The 25,688-nt window shown below is 39.1% G+C and overlaps 1 protein-coding gene across 6 annotated transcripts in view; it reads left to right on the top strand.

Annotated features, from left to right (window-relative positions):
• TPD52 (tumor protein D52) overlaps positions 1 to 21,614 on the top strand; it is a 121,756-nt gene extending 100,142 nt beyond the window's left edge. For 2 of the 6 annotated variants that reach the window (XM_027973080.3, XM_012183906.4), the window contains exons 4-8: positions 372 to 473; positions 1,509 to 1,535; positions 13,259 to 13,300; positions 14,816 to 14,864; positions 18,842 to 21,614. In XM_027973080.3, coding sequence (XP_027828881.1) covers positions 372 to 473; positions 1,509 to 1,535; positions 13,259 to 13,300; positions 14,816 to 14,864; positions 18,842 to 18,961 — 340 coding nt within the window. In that variant the 3' untranslated portion in view covers positions 18,962 to 21,614. The remainder of the gene's footprint in view (positions 1 to 371; positions 474 to 1,508; positions 1,536 to 13,258; positions 13,301 to 14,815; positions 14,865 to 18,841) is intronic. The other 4 variants (XM_027973078.3, XM_012183907.4, XM_027973079.3 and 1 more) reach the window with 2 other exon arrangements.
• Positions 21,615 to 25,688: the final 4,074 nt, after the last annotated feature.

The raw sequence follows: 25,688 nt of genomic DNA, 5'->3' as shown, positions 1-25,688 counted from the left end.
ATGGACTGCAGCACGCAAGGGTTCCCTGGGCTTCACTGTCTCCCAGAGTTTGCTGCTACATAGGGTCACAAAGCAGAGAAGGCAATGGCACCCCACTCTGATACTCTTGCCTGGAAAATCCCACGGGCGGAGGAGCCTGGTAGGCTGCAGTCCATGGGGTTGCTAAGAGTCGGACACGACTGAAGTGACTTAGCAGTAGCAGCAGTAGCAGGGCCAAAAAGAGTCGGGCACAGTTGAAGCAACTTAGCACACACACGTGTGTCCATTGAGTCAGTGATGCCATCTAACCATTTCATCCTCTGTCACCAAATAATGGATATTGGAAAGGTTGGCTTACTTTCTTTGCTCTGTTCTTTTATAATTTAATATAGGTATAAGAAGACCTCTGAAACCTTATCTCAGGCCGGACAGAAGGCTTCAGCTGCTTTTTCGTCTGTTGGCTCTGTCATCACCAAAAAGCTGGAAGATGTAAAGTACGTCCTCATTTTTCCTTGCTTAATTAGGATGAGGCAGATTGAAATCTGTTATCATGGTTGCATTTCTTTCCTGCCTGGTACTGGCTGATGTTGGACTCCCCTCTGTTTGGGTGAAGAAGAGCCCTCCTTCAAACCAGGACTTGAAATGCATCCCTAAATCCTTCTAGGCATAGCCTTCAAACTGATTATCTTATGAATACATTTCAAGTTGTTGAAAAATTCTGGTTGTGAACTCTCCTCCTTTTAGCCCTTCTTGATCACATGGGGTAAGTATGTGGCTGCAGACCTGTGGTTGTGCGCGGAGCCTGGTGTCTGGCGGGGATGAGCCTGGGAGCACTGAGTCCTGCCCTCACTTCCGGGTGGTGCATCTTTAGCCCCTGGTGTGCTTGCCACATACTCATTTGTGTACTCCTTTGTAATATCTATGTTCATGCCCAGGCCAAAATCTTGTTTTGAGCTATTTATTTTGCATTTTATTTTCAATGTGTCTGCAGAATTTTCCTGGTCATTTTGATAAAACCGCTTCAGAGTGCTTTTGTGTCCACCAGTAACCTCATGCCACCCACCATGTGGATTAAAATAGTGCTGAAAATGACAAATGTGGATTAAATTGGCTGTGCTTCTGTTGGCATGCAAGATTTATGTGTTTTGTTTTTTTTAAACCCTTCAGATTGCATGACCTTGTGTTTTCTTTTTGTGGGGAAAGTAGATTTTACAACCAGAATTTTGTTGGTTGAATAAGTTTGGTTAACTGGTCTTATACTTGTACCAAAAATACCCAATGACTTGCTCATTGTATTTGGACTATTATCATTTCAATACAATGTAATAAACACAGCTCTCTTAAACCCTTTTGACCATTATATATACTTCTCTTAGGTAAGCTCTTTTCTTTCTGTGCTAACTCCCGATTGTGTAGCCCTTTAGAATTCAGTTAAAACTTTACACAGCTCTTAAAAAGTAGGTTATTTAATTGTTTTAGATTTACCAGAACTTCCTTTCTTTTTTAATGCTTACTCTGGCTTCTTGCAGATTGCAAGCCTTTTCACATTCCTTTAGGTAAGGAGAGTGTAAACCATCGCTGCAGCCCAGCTCTCGTCTAAGACAAGTGTGCTTAGGCTATGATGCCACATTGGATGGTCGTGTTTGTCCACTACATAATCTTGCATTTTGAAATATCTTTTCTCTGGTGCATTCCTATTTTCAAGGGAGGGTTTCTTGTATACCGTGGGTAATGGATACATTAAAAGGAGAATAATTTGACACATGATTCAAGGGATATGGAAATGATTTTGACATTTTACTTTCCTTTTGTGTGTGTGTATGTTTGGTAAAAAAGAATCAGCTTTACCATGGCATGCAGAATTCCTCCCTTTTAATGTCTGACTTTGTTTGTTTGTTTTTGATGCTGTAATTTCTTTGGTGCCTATGTCAGGATGTTGGAATCTCCCTTCACCTGACTCCCATTATGCAGTTGTAATAGACAGCATATGTACTGTCTCACAATGTTAGTCTTTTCTCTTTCCAGGTTACTGTGACATTTTTTTTTAATTATGGTAAAATATGCCTAAGATAATATACCATGACTCAGCATGTTTTAGTACTTGTTTTGTTAGCCTCTAGTGTTTACTATTTTATTATTTCTTTCTATGAGTTGTATTCTGTAACTCTGCACGCAAGGACATTTCATAGCTGCAAAAGGAGAAATAAAGTGTATTAGGCCAAAAAAGAAAGCATGTTAAAAAGATATCAGCCCAAATCTTCCCTTCTGGAAGGAATCTTTGTGATATTGAGCAAACCTCTCCTCTCCCTCCCATATAGACTCTCTGAATATCCAATTAGTAGTTAGAGAAAACGAAGGTGGAGGGTCTTTTGAGTATAAGTAGGAAAGTTAACACACTAGTCTCTATCTCTGTTCCTATTAACGTGAATTGTCTTCTCAAGCAGTCAATTGCTGTGGCTAGCATTGTGCCTTCTTATGTAATCAAATAGATACTTATAACTGAGGCATTCTCTTACTTATCTCTGAAAGAGTAAGTCAGGGAGATAAACAAACTCTGAGTGTTAAACTGTTTACATTTAGAATTGTGCTTTAAAAAACAAACAAGAAATCAGTGATAGGAATCAATTGTGTATCTTTGGTATTCAAGTGAAAATGACCTAAGTGCTTTAGGAAACCATTAAGAAAATTTTATCTAATGTTACGAGGTTGTGTAAGGATGTGTTCACTCACATAATCCATTCTGCTAACATAAAGGTGTACACCGTGGACGGATCCAAGGGATATAACCTATACCAGACACAGTTCTTATTAAGAAAGAGCTTAAAATCTTTGAGTGCATGGAATGGGGGAAGGGAGGTGGGGCCCAGGAATGAGTTAAGAATGGAAGAGCCTAGGACTTCCCTGGCAGTCTAGTGGGTAAGATGCTGCATTCCCAGGGCACAGCTTCAATCCCTGGTTGGAGGACTAAAATTCCACATGCTGTGTTTTGCGGCCTTATTATTACTGTTTTTATTTATTTGGCTGCCTTGGGTTTTGGTTGCCGCCCTTGGTATCATCATTGTTTCATGCAGGCTCAGTTGTTGCGGCACTCAGGTTTTCATTGCTCTGGGGCATTATGGAATCTTAATTCCTTGAATGGGAATCGAACCCACATCCTCTGCATTGCAAGGTGGATTCTTAACCACTGTCCAGCAGGGAACTAAGATCCCGCATGCTGTGTGGCGTGGCCTTGAAAGAATGGAAGAGCCCTCTTCATACTTAATTATAAAACAACACTAGGTGTAATGTAAACAAAAATAATAAAACTATGTAAGTGCTGTTGAAGAAGGATTTCATCAGTTCATACCACCATTTTTTCTGTATACTTGGAGAAGATTAAGCAAATGTACCTAAGTATGGCTCAGTATGTGCTGTCTTATTAATTCACTGGAAATAATATGAGTTGGGCGGCTCTTTTCTTGTTGCTTACACAGTCACTTTTTTTCATTTCATTAAAAAAATTCAATTAAGATCATACTTTGTCTAACATTTTCAGTCTAGTTATTAATGAATAATGTATTCTTTGTGTATCAATATATTATGTATCAGTGCAGGTCCTGGTTAAAGTTAGGCTTCATATTACAACTTGGAAGTGGGAGATATAAGAGAGCTACATTTTGGAATTATTTCTTACAGGTTAAAAGTTGAGTAAAGCCCTTAGTCTTTGGCATCTGGTTTCAGGACCTAATAAACCTCAGATTCTTGATGTTTCATCTCAGAAAGAATCCAGTGAGAGACAAAGTGATAAATAAGAAGTAGGTTTATTTAGAGAGGAACACACTCCACAGACAGTGTGGGACATCACAGAGGGTGATGGAGAGGCTCTATACAGTCAGCAAAAACAAGACCAGGAGCAGACTGTGGCTCAGGTCATGGACTCCTTATTGCCAAATTCAGATTTAAATTGAACAAAGTAGGGAAAACCACTAGACCATTCAGGTATGACCTAAATCAAATCCCTGGTGATTATACAGTGAAAGTGACAAACAGTTTCAAGGGATTAGATCTGATAGACACACTGCCTGAAGGACTATGGATGAAGGTTCATGACATTGTACAGGAGGCAGTGATCAAGACCATCTCTAAGAAAAAGAAATACAAAAAAGCAAAATGGTTGTCTGAGGAGGCCTTACAAATAGCTGAGAAAAGAAGAGAAGCTAAAGGCAAAGGAGAAAAGGAAGGATAAACCCGTTTGAATGCAGAGTTCCAAAGAATAGCAAGGAGAGATAAGAAAACCTTCCTCAGTGATCAATGCAAAGAAGTAAGAGGAAAATAATAGAATGGGAAAGATGAGAGATCTCTTCAAGAAAGTTCGAGATACCAAGGGAACATTTCATGCAAAGATGGGCACAATAAAGGACAGAAATGGTATGGACCTAACAGAAGCAAAAGATATTAAGATGAGGTGGCAAGAATACATGGAAGAACTGTACAAAAAAGATCTTCATGACCCAGATAACCACGATGGTGTGATCACTCACCTAGAGCCAGACATCCTGGAATGTGAATTCAAGTGGGCCTTAGGAAGCATCCCTACCAACAAAGCTAGTGGAGGTGATGAAATTCCAGTGGAGCTATTTCAAATCCTAAAAGATGATGCTGTGAAAGTGCTGCACTCAATATGCCAGCAAATTTGGAAAACTCATCAGTGGCACAGGCCTGGAAAAGGTCAGTTTTCATTCCAGTCTGTACATTTCATTCCATTCATGCCTTTCATTGCCAAAGAAAGGCAATGCCAAAGAATGCTCAAACTACCACACAATTGCACTCATCTTACATGCTAGCAAAGTCATACTCAAAATTCTCTAGCCAGGCTTCAACAGTATGTGAACTGTGAACTTCCAGATGTTCAAGCTTGAAAATGCAGAGGAACCAAAGATCAAATTGCCAACATCCGTTAGATCATTGAAAAAGCAAGAGCATTCCAGAAAAACATCTACTTCTGCTTTATTGACTACACCAAAGCCTTTGACTGTGTGGATCACAACAAACTGTGGAAAATTCTGAAAGAGATGGGGCTACCAGACCACCTGACCTGCCTCCTAAGAAATCTGTATGCAAGTCCAGAAGCAACAGTTAGAACCGGACATGGAACAACAGACTGGTTCCAAATAGGGAAAGGAGTACATCAAGGCTGCATATTGTCACCCTGTTTTTCTAACTTATATGCAGAGTACATTATGAGAAATGCTGGACTGGATGTAGCACAAGCTGGAATCAAGATTGCCAGGAAAAATATCAATAACCTCAGACACAGATGATACCACCCTTATGGCAGAAAGTGAGGAAGAATTAAGAGCCTCTTGATGAAAGTGAAAGAGGAGAGTGGAAAAGTTGGCTTAAAACTCAACATTCAGAAAGCTAAGATCAAAGCATCCAGTCCAGTCATTTCATGGCAAATAGATGATGGGAAAACAATGGAAACAGTGACAAGACATTTTTTTTTTTTTTGCTCCCAAATCACTGCACATGGTGACTGCAGCCATGAAATTAAAAGACACTTGCTCCTTGGAAGAAAAGCTATGACCAACATAGACAGAATATGTAAAAGCGGAAACATTACTTTGCAGACTGAAGTCTGTCTAGTCAAAGCTATGGTTTTTCCCAGTAGTCATGTATGGATGTAAGAGTAGGACCATAAAGAAAGCTGAGCGCTGAAGAATTGATGCTTTTGAACTGTGGTGTTGCGGAAGACTCTTGAGAGTCCCTTGGACTGCAAGGAGATCCAACCAGTCCATCCTAAAGGAGATCAGTCCTGAATATTCTTGGAAGGACTGATGCTGAAGCTGAAACTCCAGTCACTTGGCCACCTGATGCGAAGTGGTGACTCATTTGAAAAGACCCGGATTCTGGGAAAGATTGAAGGTGGGAGAAGGGGATGACAGAGGATGAGATGACTGGATGGCATCACCGACTTGATGGACATGAGTTTGAACAAGCTCTGGGAGTTGGTGATGGACAGGGAAGCCTGCCGTGCTGCAGTCCATGGGGTCACAAAGAGTCTGACAAGACTGAGTGCCTGAACTGAACTCAACTTTTCAGTTGAGTTAATTTCACTTTAAAAAATCATTTCTCGATCAAGGTGTCCTGATTGTAATCTGATTTATATATAATAGAAAATATATGAAAACATATAATAGGAATATATAAAATATATATAATAGAAAACATGTATAAAAAATCTACATCTTTTTAGGTGAGTGAGTCACAGAGGCAAATACTGACCACATGCCCCCAAGAACTATACAAGAAGAGGAGCGTGGGCAGCAGGCCTGAGGGTTTCCTTCCGAGTAGCATGGCCTTTCCTCTCATGGAGGTGGATGCAGGGGCCCCTTTTTGCCAGTGCTTGCAGTAGTTGATAATCCTGTTGGCTACCCTTTGTTCCAAGTTCATGCTAAACCTGAAGACATGTGGCGAGGATTTCAGTCTGATGGAATTGGGGGCATTTTGCTGACTTGCATTGTTAGAGCCAGCAACAGTTTTGATTGTACTATTAATACGTTATCAGTTAATAAGTTAGCACTTGAGGTGTAGATGTTGTCTACAAGGTGAGTAAGGAAGAGGAAGAGGAGGGGAGGGATGGGGAGAAGGAGAGAGAGGGAAAGAAAGGGAGAGAAGAAAGGAGGAAGAGAGAGAGCGACAGAGAGACACAATGAGAGATGTCTGTTTTTGACAACCTCACAATTGATGGTCAGCAGCAGGCCAGAGGAGACCTCTGAGGACAGACATCTTGTCCCAGGGGGTGTGTTCACAGTCACTCCTCTGCTGTTGGCTTGTTTTCTGCACATACTTGGTAAACATGGACTCGTGCCTTTATTTTTGTTGAGAGAAACTTTAAAGGAGTGTTTTCATTTCATTGGTGCAGGTGTTTAATTGATGTTCATATTATTAAGAGCATGCTCTAACAATTCAGCAACCTCATTAGACAAATATTTCTGATATGTTCAGGAGGATTTCCCCCTCTCTTCAAAGGAACCTTCTCCTTTTGGCCTGTGAGTCTCTTCATGTAAACCTCTAATTTTTTAAAATTGGTTTGGGGTTCATTCAGGTTATTCCAGACAATTCCATTTTGCTGAAATTTTCTACCACTTAATAAGAAATGATCTCTTTTGTTATAATAGGGTACCTTTTGATTTGAACTTGTAAAGGTTTTTTAGAAAAATTTATTTGGCTGTGCCAGATGTTAGTTGTGGCATGTGGGGTCTAGTTCCCTGACCAGGTATTGAACCTGGGCCTTCTGCATTTGGAGTGTGGCATCTTAACCTCTGGACCACCAGGGAAGTTCCAGAATTTGAAAAACTTTAATGCACTTTCCTATCTTTCATGCTCATACACCCTAATTTCAGTTGCTGCAGTTATTTATTCATTTATTCTTTAATTCAGATGTATTTATAGAATGACAGCTTTGTGCCAGGCACTGTCCTGGACTGTAGGGTTTGAGTTACCAACCAAAATAATAGCCGGGTGAAATTTGAAAGCTTTAAAGGATATAATCTTAGATAAGTATTAATGTTTATTTCAGTTAAAGTCGTAGGTACTTCCCTAATGGTCCAGTGGAAAAGAATCTGCCTTGCAATGCAGGGTACACATGTTCAATTCATGGTCAGGGAACTAAGATCCCACATGCCATGGGTTAGTTAAGCCTGCATACCACAACTAGAGAGTCCGTGGGGTCCTACAAAAGATCCTGAATGATGCAAGGGAGATCCCATGTGTAATAACTAAGACTCAATACAGCCAAATACATAAATAAATAAAAATAAAGTCATCTGTAATAATAACATAATGGTAAACAGTTATAGTAGGTACTGTTAGCTTTTTGATTTTTCAGATGAGAAAAACTGAGCCACAGAGAGGTTAAGTGACTTCCCCATGGTCACACAGCCATCTGGCTGAAGGTCAGGACTTGAACCCAGGCACACAAGAGTTCGGGAGCCTGTGGTCCCCTCTGTCTTGTTCTATCTCCCCAGGGCAATGATAGCTTAAGACTTTGACCCTCCAGCCACTGTCTGGTAGTTACTTTGGCTCATCACCTGTGATCAAGAGATTATTTTGAGGGCAAAAGGGGATAATAATTCATGAATGGCTCTTAAAAACATGCTTGGCATGCAGTATGCTTTGAGACATGTTGACCAGCCTCTCTTCTTTCTCTGTCTGCCATTTGCTACATTCTTCCTTTTCCTTTTCCCTCTATTCCTCCCCCTTTAATATTATTGGGGATGAAAAGTTCAAACAACTGTGTAAGAAACAACAAAAATTTAAAAAGTCAATTCAGCTTTTTAAAAGAATAACTTCCAAAGAGTAAATATTAGATTATAAAATACTTAGTGTGTCTGAGCTAGAGTCAGGTTGTCCTCTTTGATTTCTTTTTCCTTTAGTGTTTTGAGGAATCCAGATTTACATTCTTGCTTTGATTGTAGGTTACTGTCTTTGAGGGTTGAAATCCAGTTGGAAAAACTTGCAACAAAATTTGCTTTATAGATGCTAGCTAATCTTCCCAAAATATTAACATCTATTAGAGACAGTTCTGGTCCAGGAGCAACATGGCTTTTTGCTTTTGAAGTTGTCCGTATTATATTTGAACATCAGTGAAATTGGAGGTGATATGTAAGTTGAAGCAAGTTGAAACTTTGTGTAACCTTGCATAGGGAAGCTAGAAATGCAAAGACAGCTGACCAATTATTAGATTACAGACTAGCCACCGATAAAATAGAATTTCATCTGAATATGGGTTGTAGAGATGTTCAGGTAGAGAAGCCCTTGTTGGACTTGAAATTAATATGTGTTCCTTGTTCTTGCTGCTGTAATGGCTGCTTCAAAAATGGCAACACCTTGACTTTGTATTACTCTAACTGATTTCATTCTCTGTTCTTTCTAATCTTTTCTTATTATGAAAAGTAACACATACAGAAATTCAACTGTGTTTATCACAAAATGAACACCTTATTGTAATTACTTCCTTGCTTTTTGTAACACATTCACACTTACACATATTTAGTGAGTGCATCCTTCATGGTACTCAAATCTTTAAATTCTTTACCTGCCATAGCTGCTGATTGAGGTACAATACCAGTAAGAGTGACTTTGCCATTATCCCATAAAGGACCCTAAAGTCCCCTACAGGAGATGCTGTACTGAATTCTCAAAGAGATCTTTTTTTTTTTTTCTTTTCATTCATTTATTTATTTTTTTAAATTTTAAAATCTTTAATTCTTACATGCGTTCCCAAACATGAACCCCCCTCCCACCTCCCCTCCCCATAACATCTCTCTGGGTCATCCCCATGCACCAGCCCCAAGCATGCTGTATCCTGCGTCAGACATAGACTGGCGATTCGATTCTTACATGATAGTATACATGTTAGAATGCCATTCTCCCAAATCATCCCACCCTCTCCCTCTCCCTCTGAGTCCAAAAGTCCGTTATACACATCTGTGTCTTTTTTGCTGTCTTGCATACAGGGTCTTCATTGCCATCTTTCTAAATTCCATATATATGTGTTAGTATACTGTATTGGTGTTTTTGTTTCTGGCTTACTTCACTCTGTATAATCGGCTCCAGTTTCATCCATCTCATCAGAACTGATTCAAATGAATTCTTTTTAATGGCTGAGTAATACTCCATTGTGTATATGTACCACAGCTTTCTTATCCATTCATCTGCTGATGGACATCTAGGTTGTTTCCATGTCCTGGCTATTATAAACAGTGCTGCGATGAACATTGGGGTACATGTGTCTCTTTCAATTCTGGTTTCCTCGGTGTGTATGCCCAGCGGTGGGATTGCTGGGTCATAAGGCAGTTCTATTTCCAGTTTTTTAAGGAATCTCCACACTGTTCTCCATAGTGGCTGTACTAGTTTGCATTCCCACCAACAGTGTAGGAGGGTTCCCTTTTCTCCACACCCTCTCCAGCATTTATTGCTTGCAGATTTTTGGATCGCAGCCATTCTGACTAGTGTGAAGTGGTACCTCATTGTGGTTTTGATTTGCATTTCTCTAATAATGAGTGATGTTAAGCATCTTTTCATGTGTGTGTTAGCCATCCGTATGTCTTCTTTGGAGAAATGTCTATTTAGTTCTTTGGCCCATTTTTTGATTGGGTCATTTATTTTTCTGGAATTGAGCTGCATAAGTTGCTTGTATATTTTTGAGATTAGTTGTTTGTCAGTTGCTTCATTTGCTATTTTTTTCTCCCATTCAGAAGGCTGTCTTTTCACCTTGCTTATATTTTCCTTTGTTGTGCAGAAGCTTTTAATTTTAATTAGATCCCATTTGTTTATTTTTGCTTTTATTTCCAGAATTCTGGGAGGTGGATCATAGAGGATCCTGCTGTGATTTATGTCTGAGAGTGTTTTGCCTATGTTCTCCTCTAGGAGTTTTATAGTTTCTGGTCTTACATTTAGATCTTTAATCCATTTTGAGTTTATTTTTGTGTGCGGTGTTAGAAAGTGATCTAGTTTCATTCTTTTACAAGTGGTTGACCAGTTTTCCCAGCACCACTTGTTAACAAAGAGATCGTTTTTTAACATTAAGTCATATCACAAACATCTTTGGCATCTGCTCAGCACTTAATAAGTTAAAAGGCTCCCAAATTATCATTTCTACTTTGGTTTTCTTGGAAGCGTATTGGTAGTACTTTTCTATGATAATGTTGTAAAAACAGAATATTTTTAAAAAGTGGTCTGTATTTCCAACATTACTGAGTCTTCTCCTAACTGTTTACCCTATTGGTCAGTTTGCCCTATCCCCCTGATGTTCCCTCTCAATGATGCTCCACCGCCATCCTTCTCTTACCTAATCCCGGGAGGACCCCTTGATGAGTCATGCATAGCTCCCCACTGCTTTCCTGTTTTAATTCTTCATCCCCTGAAAATTTTAGGTGACGTTTACAATTCAGTTTTTCAACTTTTATGATCAGGACTTGTTTCTTATGGAGTATAATCCTGAATTGACTTGTGCCCTGGATGTTGACTACATAGTCAACTTGATGCATCTAGAATTAATACGCTTTTATGATTTTTCTCCTCACTCTGCCTTTGCCCTAGTTCCTTTAAACTAACTTGTCTCCTGGTTTAAAGGGGGCACAGAACACACCAGATGGCCACTGGAGGAAATGATCTTTTATGTAGATGCTTAGGGACAGAATTAACTGTCCATTTCTGAATTTGTACTTACTTTATCCACCCATTTTCTCATTTTGTTGATACTATGGAATTCACTGTGTGAGTCCTGTGGACAAACAACTTATCACTGGCTTAGCTATTATGTACTTTCTTTTGCCATAATTTGATAATTTCTGCCAAAATGTTCTAGTGAAGAGTCTTTTGGTTAAGAAGAATAGAAAACTGTGACTTTGCTCACCTAAAATGGAAAGGCATTGCACAGAATGAAAGTTGTTTTGTAATTCAAGACAAGGAAAGGAAGCAAGCTCAGCCCCATCCAGACTAGTCCTGCAGATTGGAAAGCTGTTAGAAGTCAAGGTAGCTTCTAGAGCCCAAAGAAACGAAGAAACTCCTTTCTCTCCCACTTGAACCCTCTTTTCTTCATGGTCCTCTCTCCTTCCTTTCCTCTTCCTCTCTGCTCATATGCAAATCTTTCTTTGGGAATTGGCTTCCTCTGTATTCTTACAACTTTTACCTGTTCCCCAAAAATATCTTCCTCAACATTAACGCCTCCATGAGTTTTTAGCTCAAGTGCCTACCACTAGCTGATTAGCGCCTTAGTGTTTTAATTACACAATCCCAGGATAAGAATCTTAATTGTATCAAATAGTTTTGTTTTTCTTTTCATTCAGTCTAAACAATTTGTTGATTACCAGAAGATTAATTTTGGTGGGTGGAACTCTACTGATGGTAGAAGGTGGCTTTGGCAAGGTGGCTGTGGCAATAGAGGCAGCTTCATGTCAGGTCGATTTCTCTCTCTCCCTCCATTCTTGTCTCATCGTAACAAAGATTTGGGATGATAGACTAATTACAGCTCACACAGACAGGATTTCTCAGTTCCTATCTCAGTGTAGCAAGGATTCGAAATGACCGACTGGTTACAGCTCAGTTACAGTTCTTTTATTAAACAGAGGGGATAGTACATTCCCAAGACGTGGGAGCAGGCTGACCCCAAAGGAGTGGCAGTGATCACTCTCTGCTTCCCTTTTTATATTCCCCGTCTCCTCCTCTTGATTCTGCACTGTGCAGAATAGGGCTTGTACCCACCACCAGTCAGGAAAGGGAATGCAAATAGGCGTATGTTCAAGGGTGATTGGAGAAGGCAATGGCAACCCATTCCAGTACTCTTGCTTGGAGAATCCCATGGACGGAGGAGCCTGGTAGGCTACAGTCCATGGGGTTGCTAAGAGTTGGACACGACTGAGTGACTTCACTTTCATTTTTCACTTTCATGCATTGGAGAAGGAAATGGCAACCCACTCCAGTGTTCTTGCCTGGAGAATCCCAGGGATAGAGGAGCCTGTTGGGCTGCTGTCTGTGGGGTCGCACAGAGTTGGACACAACTGACGCAACTTAGCCGCAGCTGCAGCAGCAGCAAGGGTGATTGACAACTGCAAGTTGTATAATGACAGGGGGCCAAATCTTATTTGAATGGCCTATAAGGACATTTAGTTTAATTAAGAGCAAGTACAGGTTTCTTACTAGAAAACTGACTACTGCTACTAAGAAGTGATGTCATTTTAAAGTCACTTGAAGTTGTCAAATAGTAACTCTGAAACCTTTCTGTTCTGGTATCAAATGTGTGGGAGAATGATGGCTGCAGGAACTCTTCAGTGGTCTTGCTTGTGTGTGTGTGTATGTGTGTGTGTGTGTGTGTGTGTGTGTACGTATCTGTATGTGTGTGCTTCATCTTTTGAGGGGAGGTGGTGAACACTGGATTAGGAGTTCAAAGACCTAAGTTCCATTTATGATTCTGCTGTGACCTATAAATTATTAACTCTTGAGCCTTGATGCCAGATGCCTTACAGGTACTGGTGAAAGCACTCGACAATTTTCAAAGTGCTATAAAAATGCCAAGTTGATTTATTAGCTGAATTATGAACTACTGGAATCAAATTGGCTCATGAATAAAAGTTATGTTGTGCTAACTTTGATCCCCTCCACCTCAAAAAGCAAGTAATTTTTTATGGTGCCAGAAGAACAAGATTCTAGAAAACTAATTTTTGTTTGCTTTTTATAATATCTAATCGCCACTTTACTAACTCCATTTCTGTCTCTTTTTAATGCTGCCTCTTAGCATACGCTCCATTCAACACTCAATTAGCATGCCTGCTATGAGGTAAAGTATATTTTCACAAAATGTAGTTGGTCTGATGCTTTCTTACTTTTTATCCAGATGTTTCTCTTGAACTGTTCCAAAGTAGGAACTAGAAGTCTGCTCTAAACAAGCTGTGAAAACTGTTACTAGCTTTCATTTGGTCCTCCCAATGTTATTAGGCTGGTGTAAGAAATCCATTAAATGTTTGTGATTTTAAAAAGGAATTATTATTTCTACTTTATTTTGTAAACCTATTAAATTGTTTCATTCTGGAATCTGTTTAATTAAAAAAAAATTGAACACTGCTCATCTGATCAACCTTTTCTTTTCATGGATGTAGGTGGCCCACCTCCTCTGTTCACATTAGCTTTAGTTACAGTCTCCCTTTTTCTCATCCTCCCCATTTCTCCTTCCTTCATCCCACTGTGACATCTGGAACCAACTGGGATCTCATTCTAGTGTCCTGTTTGATCAGTAAGCACTTGCAAGTGGCACCTTTTACTACCTCACCTGACCTCTCTATAGAGGCAGGGAATTTTTCAACAATGCACGCTTGACTTGAACTTTAGTGTACATCGGAACTACCTGGAGGGCTTGTTAAAAGTCCCTGCCTGGTGGGCGCATGTCGACTTTCTGATTCTGTAAGCCTGGGGTGGGACCTGAAAATCTGCTTTGCTAACAACTTCCCAAGGGCTACTGATACAGCTGGTCTGGGGATCACCCTTTGGGACCGACTGCCTGTCACGATGGTGGGAAGAGGGAAGCCCATTTTTCCTTCTTCTGTTTCATCATGATAGCAGGAAGGATATTGGAGGTCAGGTGGATGGTATCAAAGCTTTGGAAACCCAGGTGAAAGCGACACACAGGCACTATGATCCTCCCTAACTAATGCGGATGAATGTGAAGGCACGGGAGAGGCTTCCTGTGGGCTTGGAGAGCCTCTGTTAGTTGCGGCAGCTTTGTGGAGTGGCCAAATTGTTTCCTGCCCCTCCCTTCCTTTTGGTCTCTGTTTCTCCTGTTAGGCTGCTCCTGGGGACCAGGATCCCTGGTGTGGAACCTCCTCTGGTTTGCTTGCCCTGCTGAGCTGATGTGGCTTTAGGTAGTAATCTTGCCAGGCAACATATGAATTTAAACATTAGTTCTAGACCGTAGCACTTTAACCAAAGTCAGACTGAGCTAACAGTGGCTTTTTCTTATACGGTGACAAGTTGGTTGAGGAAGTGATAGACTCAATGTTGTACCTGACTTTGTTCCCTCTTCTCCCACATGTATTTTATCTGTATGTCTAACACTGGCTCAGTTCAAGTAATTAAAAAGATTGTTGTAGAAATCTTAGAACGGAAGTTGATCATCTCACATAAGAAGACACCATCTGTATGCATGCCTATGGTACAGGTGCTACATATGGTTTCTATGTTCTTTTGCTGATTGAGAATAATGGCCAAGGGGAATACAGTCAACTAATGTTTTCTGAATTGTTGAAATTTTTGTTCCGTGTGTGTAATTTTATTATTTGTTTTTCTTTTCTCTCCATAGAAACTCCCCAACTTTCAAATCATTTGAAGAAAAGGTCGAAAACTTAAAGGCAAGTAAAGAACAGGGTCTTTCTGTTATATTGTTTGGTGCCGGAACTTTCTTTGTTGTGGGTAGATTATTCAAATTAGAATTTCCTTTCAAAAATATTTGAAGAACTTTAATAACTTTAATCTTTACCTTATTAATGGGTATTTAAGATGATATATTAGAAAAGGCAATGGCAACCCACTCCAGTATTCTTGCCTGGAGAATCCCATGGACAGAGGACCCTGGCAGGCTACAGTCCATGGGGTTGCAAGAGTTGGATATGACTTAGCGACTAAACCAACCAAGGTGTTACATACTCTTAATAAAATATTTTGAGTATATATTGTAGTATGACAGCATGAGTGCTGAAAAGAAACATATAATTTTTAAAAGTAGTACTTTAGAAGTTTGTGCTGCTTTTTGTATTATTCACTTCAAATACTTTTGTAACTGGCAAAATGTAATACAAATCTCATTGTAGAAAATTAAAAACAATATAGAAAAGCACAAAAAATAAAACATAAAAATATGGTCCTACAACCGAGGGACAGTGATATGTGGTAGGACTATACTATTACACTTAAAAAAAAAAATTAACAGGGACTTCCCTGGTGGTCCAGTGGTTAAGAATCTGCTTTGCAATGCAATGGACGTAGATTAGATCCCTGGTTGGGAAACTAAGATCCCACATGCTGTGGAGCAACTAAGCCCAAGAATTGCAATTAGGGAGTCTGTGCACCACAGTGAAAGATCCTGCATGACACAAGGAAGATCTTGTATGCTGCAACTAAGACCTGATGCAGCCAAATACATATTTTTTAAAAAAAGAATTAACCATAAGTCATAAACATTTTTCTGTATCATTAAATATTCTTCAATATTATGTTTAACAGCTGCTTGCATAGCCTTATATTGGATATTGTTTGTTCAGTCCTTAATTATTGGACATTTTTATGATGATGATGATGCCGTGGTGATCATTGATGATTCACTTTTATTTTTTGATTGCTTTGATTTTGGTGAAGGTGGACATTTGCCCATAATAATCAACTTTATGAATTTGTAAATTGCATTATCTTCAAGATTATATTCGAAACTATAATATCATCCAGGATCACAAGTGATGAAAAATGATGTTTTGTTCCCATCCACTGTCCAACCTTCTCCACAGAGTTTGTACAAAGCCCATATTCATTTTTTTCCAAAACTAATTCTGGTAATTATGGTGGACATGTTTAAAATAAAATATCTTAAGTAATAAACTTAAAAACAAATTAAAACTAATAACTCAAGTATTAAGATAAAACTGATATCTTAAGTATTTCATCTATATCAGCTTTAAAATAATCATATTTTATCTTTCAGAATTGTATTTGAGTCACTTCTTTTTAAATACCGCTTTTTAAAATTACAGAATCAGGGTATGCTAATAGAAAGAAAACCAAACACTGTATCACAAGCTGGATCTTTTTTTCTTGCATATAGAAACACTACTCCCACCTTTTCTCTTTCTACATAAATGTGTGTTTTTCAAAAAGGAATCACGCTGTACACACAGCCCTGCAACTTGTTCATTTAATGCCCCCAGCATGCATGCTCTAATGAATCCACAAATGCAGGCCCCTGTTCTTTTTGCTCACTGATGCTTTTCAGTGGCCTGGAAGAGTCCTTGACACACTGCAGCTACTTAATACATATTTGATGAGCAAAAAAATACATCACAGTCATTCTTCTAGGTCAGTACCAGAGGCCTGCTTTATTCTTGTTAATTTCTACTTAGGTATTTGAAAACAAACTGTGCATTCTAAGAAGTCAAGGTTTTACTCTAATTCAGTTCTCAAAATTTTAGGAATATCATAGTCTCTCCTTGAAATCTACCCTGAGTATTAGTTTTTGAAATGACTAGCTGGAAAACCAGGCAGCCTCTGTTCTTTTAACAATGAAGAGGAGGAGAAACTTCCAGGTCATTACTATGTACTTTCCTCCTGAGTATATTCAGACTCTATAAAATCATTTTTGAAATATGACTAGGCACCATTCAAATTTCAAAAACTATAATTTTTAAAAGGATATAATGTATTAGACATATATCACAAAGGAAGCTGTAAAATATAGTTGTATGCTTGGGATATAGTTTTTGCTAACTTACATTGATATTCAATTAAACATGGGGTCTACTTGTACTTTCATTTAGGTTTTGGATTGAGTCATTAACTGTGATTCTTGAGCATTTGCCGTGTACCAGGAGATGAGTATTGGGCCCTGGGAATACCACAGTGAGCAAGAGTGACACAAATGCTTTCTGAAGATATTGAGGCAATTAAATGGCCAATGAAAATAAAGGGAGGGTAAGGGCTTCCCAAATGGCTTAGTGGTAAAGAATCCACTTGCAATGCAGGAGAGGCAGGAGATGCAATTTCGATCCCTAAGTTGGAAAGATGCCATGGAGAAAGAAATGGCAACCCACTCCAGTATTCTTGCCTAGAAAATCCCATGGACAGAGGAGCCTGGCTGGCTACAGTTCATGGGGTCACAGAAGAGTTTGAAATGACTTAGTGACTAAACAGAAACTAAGCACTAGGACACTGGAGGTCAAGGATGCAGTGAGCATCAGCAGTGGGAATCTCTGTCACCCTTGGCAGGAGGGAAGGCCAGAGAGACTTCTCTGAAGATGCAGTAATGTAAAGGGAGGCCTTCAGGTTGAAAGGAATGTTTGAAGCTTTGGGGACCTTTAGAGGAACTTTACTGACCTACCTGTGGCTCAGATGGTAAAACGTCTGTCTGCCTGCAGTGCGGGAGACCCGGGTTTGATCCCTGGGTTGGGAAGATCTCCTGGAGAAGGAAATGGCAACCCAATCCAGTACTCTTGCCTGGAAAATTCCATGGACTCAGGAGCCTGGTAGGCTACAGTCCATGGAGTCGCAAAGAGTTGGACATGACTGAGCAACTTCACTTTCACGGTGCTATAGGTTATAGAGCAAGAGACAGAGCTAGAGAGACAGATGGACCACGTTAAAGAAAAAGTGGGAAGCCACTGAAAGATTTTAAACAATCTGAGTCATGCATTCTTCTATGCATTTTAGAAAGATCACTGTTGGCCCTGCAGATCTCAGGGGAGAGAGACTGGAGAAGCAGACAAGGTGTGAGGAAGGTGTTGTGATCAGGCCAAAGATGATGGCGTATGAGTCAAGCTAGTGCCAGTGGGACAGAGTCGAAAGATATTTAGAAGTGACAGACAAAAAGTTAGTGATCAACTGGATGGGGAACAAGATGGGGAAGGACCAAGGATAGCAAAGCAGTCTGACTGGGAGGTGCTACTGCCATTCACAGCCTTGGAGTAGGAAGGGACCAGTGGTGGGGAGGAGTTATTTTAGACCTATAAATTGCAAGAGGTCTTCTTAACATTTTCTTATAATTAAGGAATATTTTAATAAATTTAATAACCATATGGTGGATACAAGTCATGCAAAATTTTCAGACAATTCAAAGATTTTGGATGGGAGGCCAAAAAGAATGAGAGAGCAAATTTCAACTAGATTCCAACTGTTAAAGAGTCTGTGGCCAGTCATGACTGAGCTAAGAGCATCATGCTGGGTCTGGGAAACATACATGTGTTTCTTTTCTTTGTTTTACTCAATATTTCACAGAATTTTATCTAGATAAAGAGAGAATTCAGTAGATTCTTTAGCATAACAGGCCTTATAAAATTCTATAAATTTTATAAAGATAAATTTCCCTGTGAATAACAATAAGCAGATAGGGGGGAAAAGTAAAGGGGTAGAATTTACCAATTTGAATATTTTCAGCATGGAAACTGCCTAAGTTTTTCTATGAAACTGCATGGAACATGGCAACAGTACTAAATTCTGTACAAATATAATAATCACTGAGCTCTTGGGCTCCTGGTTTATTTTTTCTTCAAAGTAAGATTTGAGTTACTTTATGCAGTCAGCGAAGTTTGTGTTTCATAACGTCTCTTCCTTTTTGAACTTTTCAAAGTCTAAAGTCGGGGGAAACAAGCCTGCTGGTGGTGATTTCGGAGAAGTCTTGAATTCAACTGCAAGCGCTAGTGCCACCACCACGGAGCCTCTTCCAGAGCAGACACAGGAGAGCCTGTGAGCCCCCCACCTTTGTTCTGCTACTCACTGCCAGATGCTGCAAGCGAGATCCAAGCACATCTTGTCAACATTCATTGCCATGAACTTCCACCAGATGTGCTTTTGTTGAGCTTTACATATTCCTTTGACCAAATAGCTTGTGGGTTGAACAATGTAAAAGTATCTTCACTTCTATTCCTGGGAAACACTCTTTAATGTGCATTTCAGCCCCTTTATTTAGGAAATATCACAATGAAAACACATCTAGTACCTGGGGATCCTCACTGGAATGATATGAGACGCTGTGGGTTATCATAATTGCTTACACAGTTGCTCTGGGTGTGGGCTACCAGTTTGATCTTTTTCTTTGATACAGGTTTCTGTTTTTCCTCTTTGAATCTCTGTATATTTGATTCCTAGATTAGACTATTCTTTAAAATGCTCTGCATCCTGCTTATTAAAAAAGTTTTGGCGAAATGTTCTTTACCTCCGAGGGAAGAACTACCAGCTACACAAAATACTTTTGAATATTGTTTGGGGATAAAGTATCTTATATCTTGGGTATCTAAAGACACCAGACCAAATAAATCTGCTCTATATTCAGTTTCTTATAGTTTTGTAAGTGACATTATGTACAGTAATTTCAAATCCTAGGTGAACTGAGAGTGGAGCCCTCTGTTTATCACCATCTGTGACAGTAACCATTTCAGTGTCATGGTTATTATGCCACTTATAGCTACTTATTTTTCACCAGATTAAAATTTTAGTTTTGGAGGAAATTATAAGGTAACATTCTAAATCAAGCATATTGTATTATCAATAGGTTGAAATTTGAACATTGTCTTCAAACATTCAGTTCCAAAGCCTGAAAGTTTTTTTAGATCTAGGTAGCTGAAAAGTGCTAAAATCATTCGCATTAGGGGAAACACTGTCTTAATTCATTTAGCAGCATTTAAAATAAGCACACCAAGTTATATGACTAATATAACTTGAAAAAATTTTTATACTAAGGGGTTGGTAATAACTCCTGAGGATTTCATGCATTAATAAAAATCAACTCATCATTTTCTACTTACTTGTTTTCAGTTTGTTAGAAATTACAAAATGATACTGTACGCATTGCCCCGTTTTGAAAACAGAGTGTCAGGGCTGAATGAACCAAAGCCTCTGCAAGTATCTGCATGGAGGCCAAGGTACTCTCATTAACTCTAGTAGTTACTTACCCATCACCACTATCTTTTCCTTATGCTGTGTATGGTTATGGCCTACAACGTTGTATTTGTTATTTATCAAGTTGTGATTGTTTTATTGTTGTTTATGCCAAATGTTAATTGCCAAGTTTGGAGTGACCTAAAGCATTTTTTAAAAGCATGACTAGATTTACTTGGGGATAAATTATCTTATGAAAACCAAATCTGAAAAGCTACAAGTGTTGATTGTTATGAAGTAACATGCTGCCCTTTTTGATTGCTGGAGCTTTTGTGAGCACTTCAGATGCAATTGAAACTATGCTCTATTACATGTGAAAAGCTTAATAAATTCTGTGTATCAGTAGCACAGGTCTCAATATTTATTATGAGACCAATGGTCTGGAAACAGTTTGTTGTATTACATAATCAACTGATACCCAGGCTTTTAAAAAAAAAGCAATTTTTTACCATCTGCTTTATGTCATTGCTTCATGGTATCATACTACCATAAATTATTTACTTGAAAAGGCTTTAAGACAAAGGTTGTTGAAGCATTGTCCCAGAGGAATCCATGTGTATACATTTGTCTTTTTAAAGAGATACTATGGTTACTCAATAAGGCTGGTAAGTAATTTTTTCAACCAGTTAGTCTTTCAGTTGCTTTTATCACATCTTTCATCACACTGATTCTTGGATGTCCTGCCCTGTTCCTGTCTTTTTAATAAGGCAAAAATGGAGAAGATAGCGGTTTCTTTAAAGAAAATATCCTCAAATCTCTTTATTTTATGGGAGAAATGATAGAGATAGGGTTGGAAGGTGGGATGGGTGTACGTCGGTACTGGTGATGGTCATAAAAGAAGAAAATGGAGAAACACTTTTATAGACATCTACCTAAACTTAATTTAGAAATGATTTAATCTATGGCAAAGCACTCTGCCTCTAAAGAAGCAACAAAAAAGTAGAGGGAGGACAAATGTAGAAAAATACACATCAACCTAGAAATCTTATTCCAAGTAGTCTCTGTGGAAGATCCAATATTACAGATTCACAGATACTTAAGCAATTTAGAACACAGTAATTACTAAGAACACCAGAGAGGGATCCTGGTTATTCTACTGTGTTTCCTGTTTGACACTAGAAGAACATAGCAACAAGAGTGAGAGAGAGCTCAGATGCTTAAGGATTCAAGAAATGTGACAGAAGAAAACAATTCCTAAAATTATCCCCTTCTTACAAAGGAATGTCCTTAATTTATGGAGCTTGTGGGAAATAAAGCAAGAATGCTTCCACCTATGAAGCCAAAATAATCCAAGGAAGAGAGTAGAAACCAATGGATTATTTTAGTAGTAATTCAAACTACTGAAATAGAGGGGGAAAAAAGTGTTGAATTTGGACTATTTCTGGATCTGTTAATGAAATACTACTGTTTATTTTTTTTTCTGTATAGTATTTGAAAACAATAAAAATTCTATAATTTGGGCATGAGTTCTTTTGTATGTATTACCTATCTGCTGAGGAAAGGGGTAAATCCATTAATTACACAACTTCTCTCCAGACCTGTCATATCCTGGGTATAGAAAGAATCAGGAGTAGCTGTATGGAATCAACTTATCAAACAAAAAATCTACATGCTGACTACACAAAGACATTTGTAAGTGACTTTTTGCTCAGTTTGTGCCAGAGATGCTGCATAAGGCCCTATGTAAGGATTGCATGTTTCTTTATATTAAGACCCAGATGACAAAACAGATTTTTACCCATAATGGAGAGACACTGGGCCATTAATTAGTGAATTGTCCCATTGGTAATTGGATTAATTATAGAGACCATTTAGTTTTCAGTTACTAAGAAAGCATTATCACTTTTAAGTAAACCTACAAACCATAGATTTCAGTTTCCATGTCCTGATTCTAAAATAAAAATGAACCAAAATTAAAAGGAGCCAAAAGAACTCACACGCCTATCACCTGCCAGGACTACATACTTAAATGCTGCTTGGCCACTTTCACTGTTAACACTTTCCATACCAACATGCTTGAAAGTTTTCCCCTTGGTTTCTGGAATTAATTATTTTCTCATTTTCCTGTTTGACTATTCTCTGGTATTCTCTTCTTCCAAATCCTTAAATGTTATGGCCCATCTCTGGTCATCTTCTACACAATCTCCTTAATGACAGCATTCATCTCTATGGTTGAAAGGACTATCTTTACAGTTATACTCATCTGTATTTCCAGTGTATCACTAGCCCTTTTTTCCAGATTTCTTGGATGTTTGAAAGGCATAAACTTCTAAATCACCTTCTGATCACTTTTATCTAGCCACTAGCGGCCACTATTTGAGCTTTCAGTAGGTGATGGGGATTTCACACCCACTTCAATTCCTCACTCAAGGCTGTCGTGTTGTCATGATTTTATAGATGAGATTACAGCTAGCAGACAAAGAGCCAGAACTTGAATTATATTTTATTCACTTGCCATCTGCCATTACTGTTTTTACAAAGCATACTAACAATTTGCAAGCTACATGGGAAAAAAGCAGCTTTTATTTTTAATAAATCAAGAAGGAAGGTGTGGTTCAAGGAATTGGAGCAGGATCAGAAGGGGCCATGATGTTAAAATACTGCCATTAGGGTCGATGTTACTATTGGCACTAATATAGGGAAGGACAGTATCGTATCTGATGCTTCTGTTGCTCTGCCAAAGGCAGAGAACTAGGCATGCTTGAAGTTAGTTGATACAGACTTACCCATTAAAACATCAGACTATGTCCCCAAATGCATTATCAAAACAAAGGAATGTATCATCTGGCTAAGGTAGGACATAAATATAATAGAGCCATTGATTTTTTTGAGCTGGGATATTAGCGATCCCATTTGCTCTGTAGATGCTGATTAAGTTTACAGAGCACTTCCTTAAACTTAAGATAGAGACTAATAACTTGGTTGTATGTGAGGAAACCAAATCAGCAACAAAAAAAATTGCTCGCCTGCCATCAGGATTGGAGGTTGAATTAGAACTAAGAGCACTGGCCAAAGCTCTTCACTACACTTTTTTTTCCCCCCAGAAGGGAAACAGAAGTAGCAATAGCCTTAGAAAGTAATGCAAAAATGTTTTAGGCAAGACTTCATCAAGAGGCGAGGGAAATAAACAGTTTATGTACCAAAGGAAAGAACACACCTAGAGCAGAATTTACTTTAAGCTCTCTACTGAATTTAAGGCTTGCCATATGGGTGGCTAGTAATAATGTCATGTGTGATGCATACAATTATGCACTATTCTAAGGTTTGTTCCTTAGTATCTCTAATTTTCTTGAGGAGGTCTCTAGTCTTCCCCATTCAGTTGTTTTCCTCTATTTCTTTGCATTGATCACTGAGGAAGGCTTTCTTACCTCTCCTTGCTGTTCGTTGGAACTCTGCATTCAGATGAGTATATCTTTCCTTTTCTCCTTTGCCTTTCACTTCTCGTCTTTTCTCAGCTATTTGTAAGGCCTCCTCAGATAACCATTTTGCCTTTTTTGCATTTTTTTTCTTGGGGATGATCTTGATCCCTGTTTCCTGTACAATGTCACGAACCTCCATCCATAGTTCTTCAGGCACTCTTATCAGATCGAAACCCTAAACTCTTATTTGTCACTTCCACTGTATAATTGTAAGAGATGTGATTCAGGTCATACCTGAATAGCCTAGTGATTTTACCTATTTTCTTCAATTTAAGTCTGAATTTGGCAATAAGAAGTTCATAATATGAGCCACAGTCAGCTCCTGGTCTTGTTTTCACTGACTATATAGAGCTGCTTTTTCAGCTACAAAGAACAGACTAAATCTGATTTTGGTATTGACTATCTGGTGATGTCCATGTGTAGAGTCATCTCGTTTGTTGTTGAAAACGGTGTTTGCTATGATCAGCATGTTCTCTTGGCAAAACTCATTAGGCTTTGCCCTGCTTCATTTGGTACTCCAAGGCCAAACCTGTCTATTACTCCAGGTATTTCTTGACTTCCTACTTTTGCATTCCAGTCCCCTGTGATGAAAGTTCAGTTCAGTACAGTTGCTCAGTCGTGTCCAACTCTTTGCAACCCCATGAACCACAGCACACCAGGCCTCCCTGTCCACGAACTTCCAGAGTTTACCCAAACTCACGTCCATTGAGTCAATGATGCCATCCAACTATCTCATCTTCTGTTGTCCCCTTCTCCTCCCACCTTCAGTCTTTCCCAGCATCAGGGTCAGTTCTTCGCATCAGGTGGCCAAAGTATTGGAGTTTCAGTTTCAACATCAGTCCTTCCAATGAACTGCTCTCCTTTAGGAGAGGACTGCTCTCCTTTAGGATAGACTGGTTGGATCTCCTTGCAGTCCAAAGGACTCTCAAGAGTCTTCTCCAACACCACAGTTCTAAAGCATCAATTCTTTGGTGCTCAGCTTTCTTCATAGTCTAACTCTCACATCCATACCTGACTACTGGAAAAACCATAGCCTTGGTTAGATGGATCTTTGTTGACAAAGTAATATCTCTGCTTTTTAATATGCTACCAAGGTTGATCATAGCTTTTCTTCCAAGGAGTAAGCGTCTTTTAATTTCATGGCTGCAGTCACCATCTGCAGTGATTTTGGAGGCCAAAAAAATAAAGTCAGCCACCGTTTCCCCATCTATTGGCCATGAAGTAATGAGACCGGATGCCATGATCTTCGTTTTCTGAATGTTGAGCTTTAAGCCAACTTTTTCACTCTCCTCTTTCACTTTCATCAAGAGGCTCTTTAGGTCTTCTTTACTTTCTGTCATAAGGATGGTGTCATCTGCATATCTGAGGTTATTGATATTTCTCCTGGCAATCTTGATTCCAGCTTGTGCTTCATCCAGCCCAGTGTTTCTCATGATGTACTCTGCATAGAAGTTAAATAAGCAGGGTGACAATATACAGCCTTGACGCACTCCTTTTCCTATTTGGAACCAGTCTGTTTTTCCATGTCCAGTTCTAACTTGCTTCCTGACCTGCATTCAGATTTCTCAAGAGGGAGGTCAGGTGCTCTGGTATTCCCATCTCTTTCAGAATTTTCCACAGTTTATTGTGATCCACACAGTCAAAAGCTATGGCATAGTCAATAAAGCAGAAAGATGTTTTTCTGGAACTCTTGCTTTGTCGATGATCCTGCGGATGTTGGCAATTTGATCTCTGGTTCCTCTGCCTTTTCTAAAACCAGCTTGAACATCTGGAAGTTCACAGTTCATGTATTGCTGAAGCCTGGCTTGGAGAATTTTGAACATTAATTTACTGGCATGTGAGACGAGGGCAACTGTGTGGTAGTTTGAGCATTCTTTGGCATTGCCTATGATGAAAAGGACATCTTTTTTAGATGTTAGTTCTAGGAGGTCTTGTAGATTTTCACAGAACCATTCAACTTCAGCTTCTTGAGTCTGAGTAAGGTCTGGGAGATGGTGATGGACAGGGCAGCCTGGTGTGCCACAGTCCACTGGGTCATAAAGTCAGACTCGACTAAGCAACTGAACAACAAAGGTTAGTCCACTTGTGTTCTTTCTACTGTCTACACAATTGAGGAGAATA

Source organism: Ovis aries, chromosome 9, assembly GCF_016772045.2.
Source record: "Ovis aries strain OAR_USU_Benz2616 breed Rambouillet chromosome 9, ARS-UI_Ramb_v3.0, whole genome shotgun sequence".
Classification (NCBI taxonomy): Eukaryota; Metazoa; Chordata; class Mammalia; order Artiodactyla; family Bovidae; genus Ovis; species Ovis aries.
This window is presented reverse-complemented; position numbering and strand designations above follow the sequence as displayed.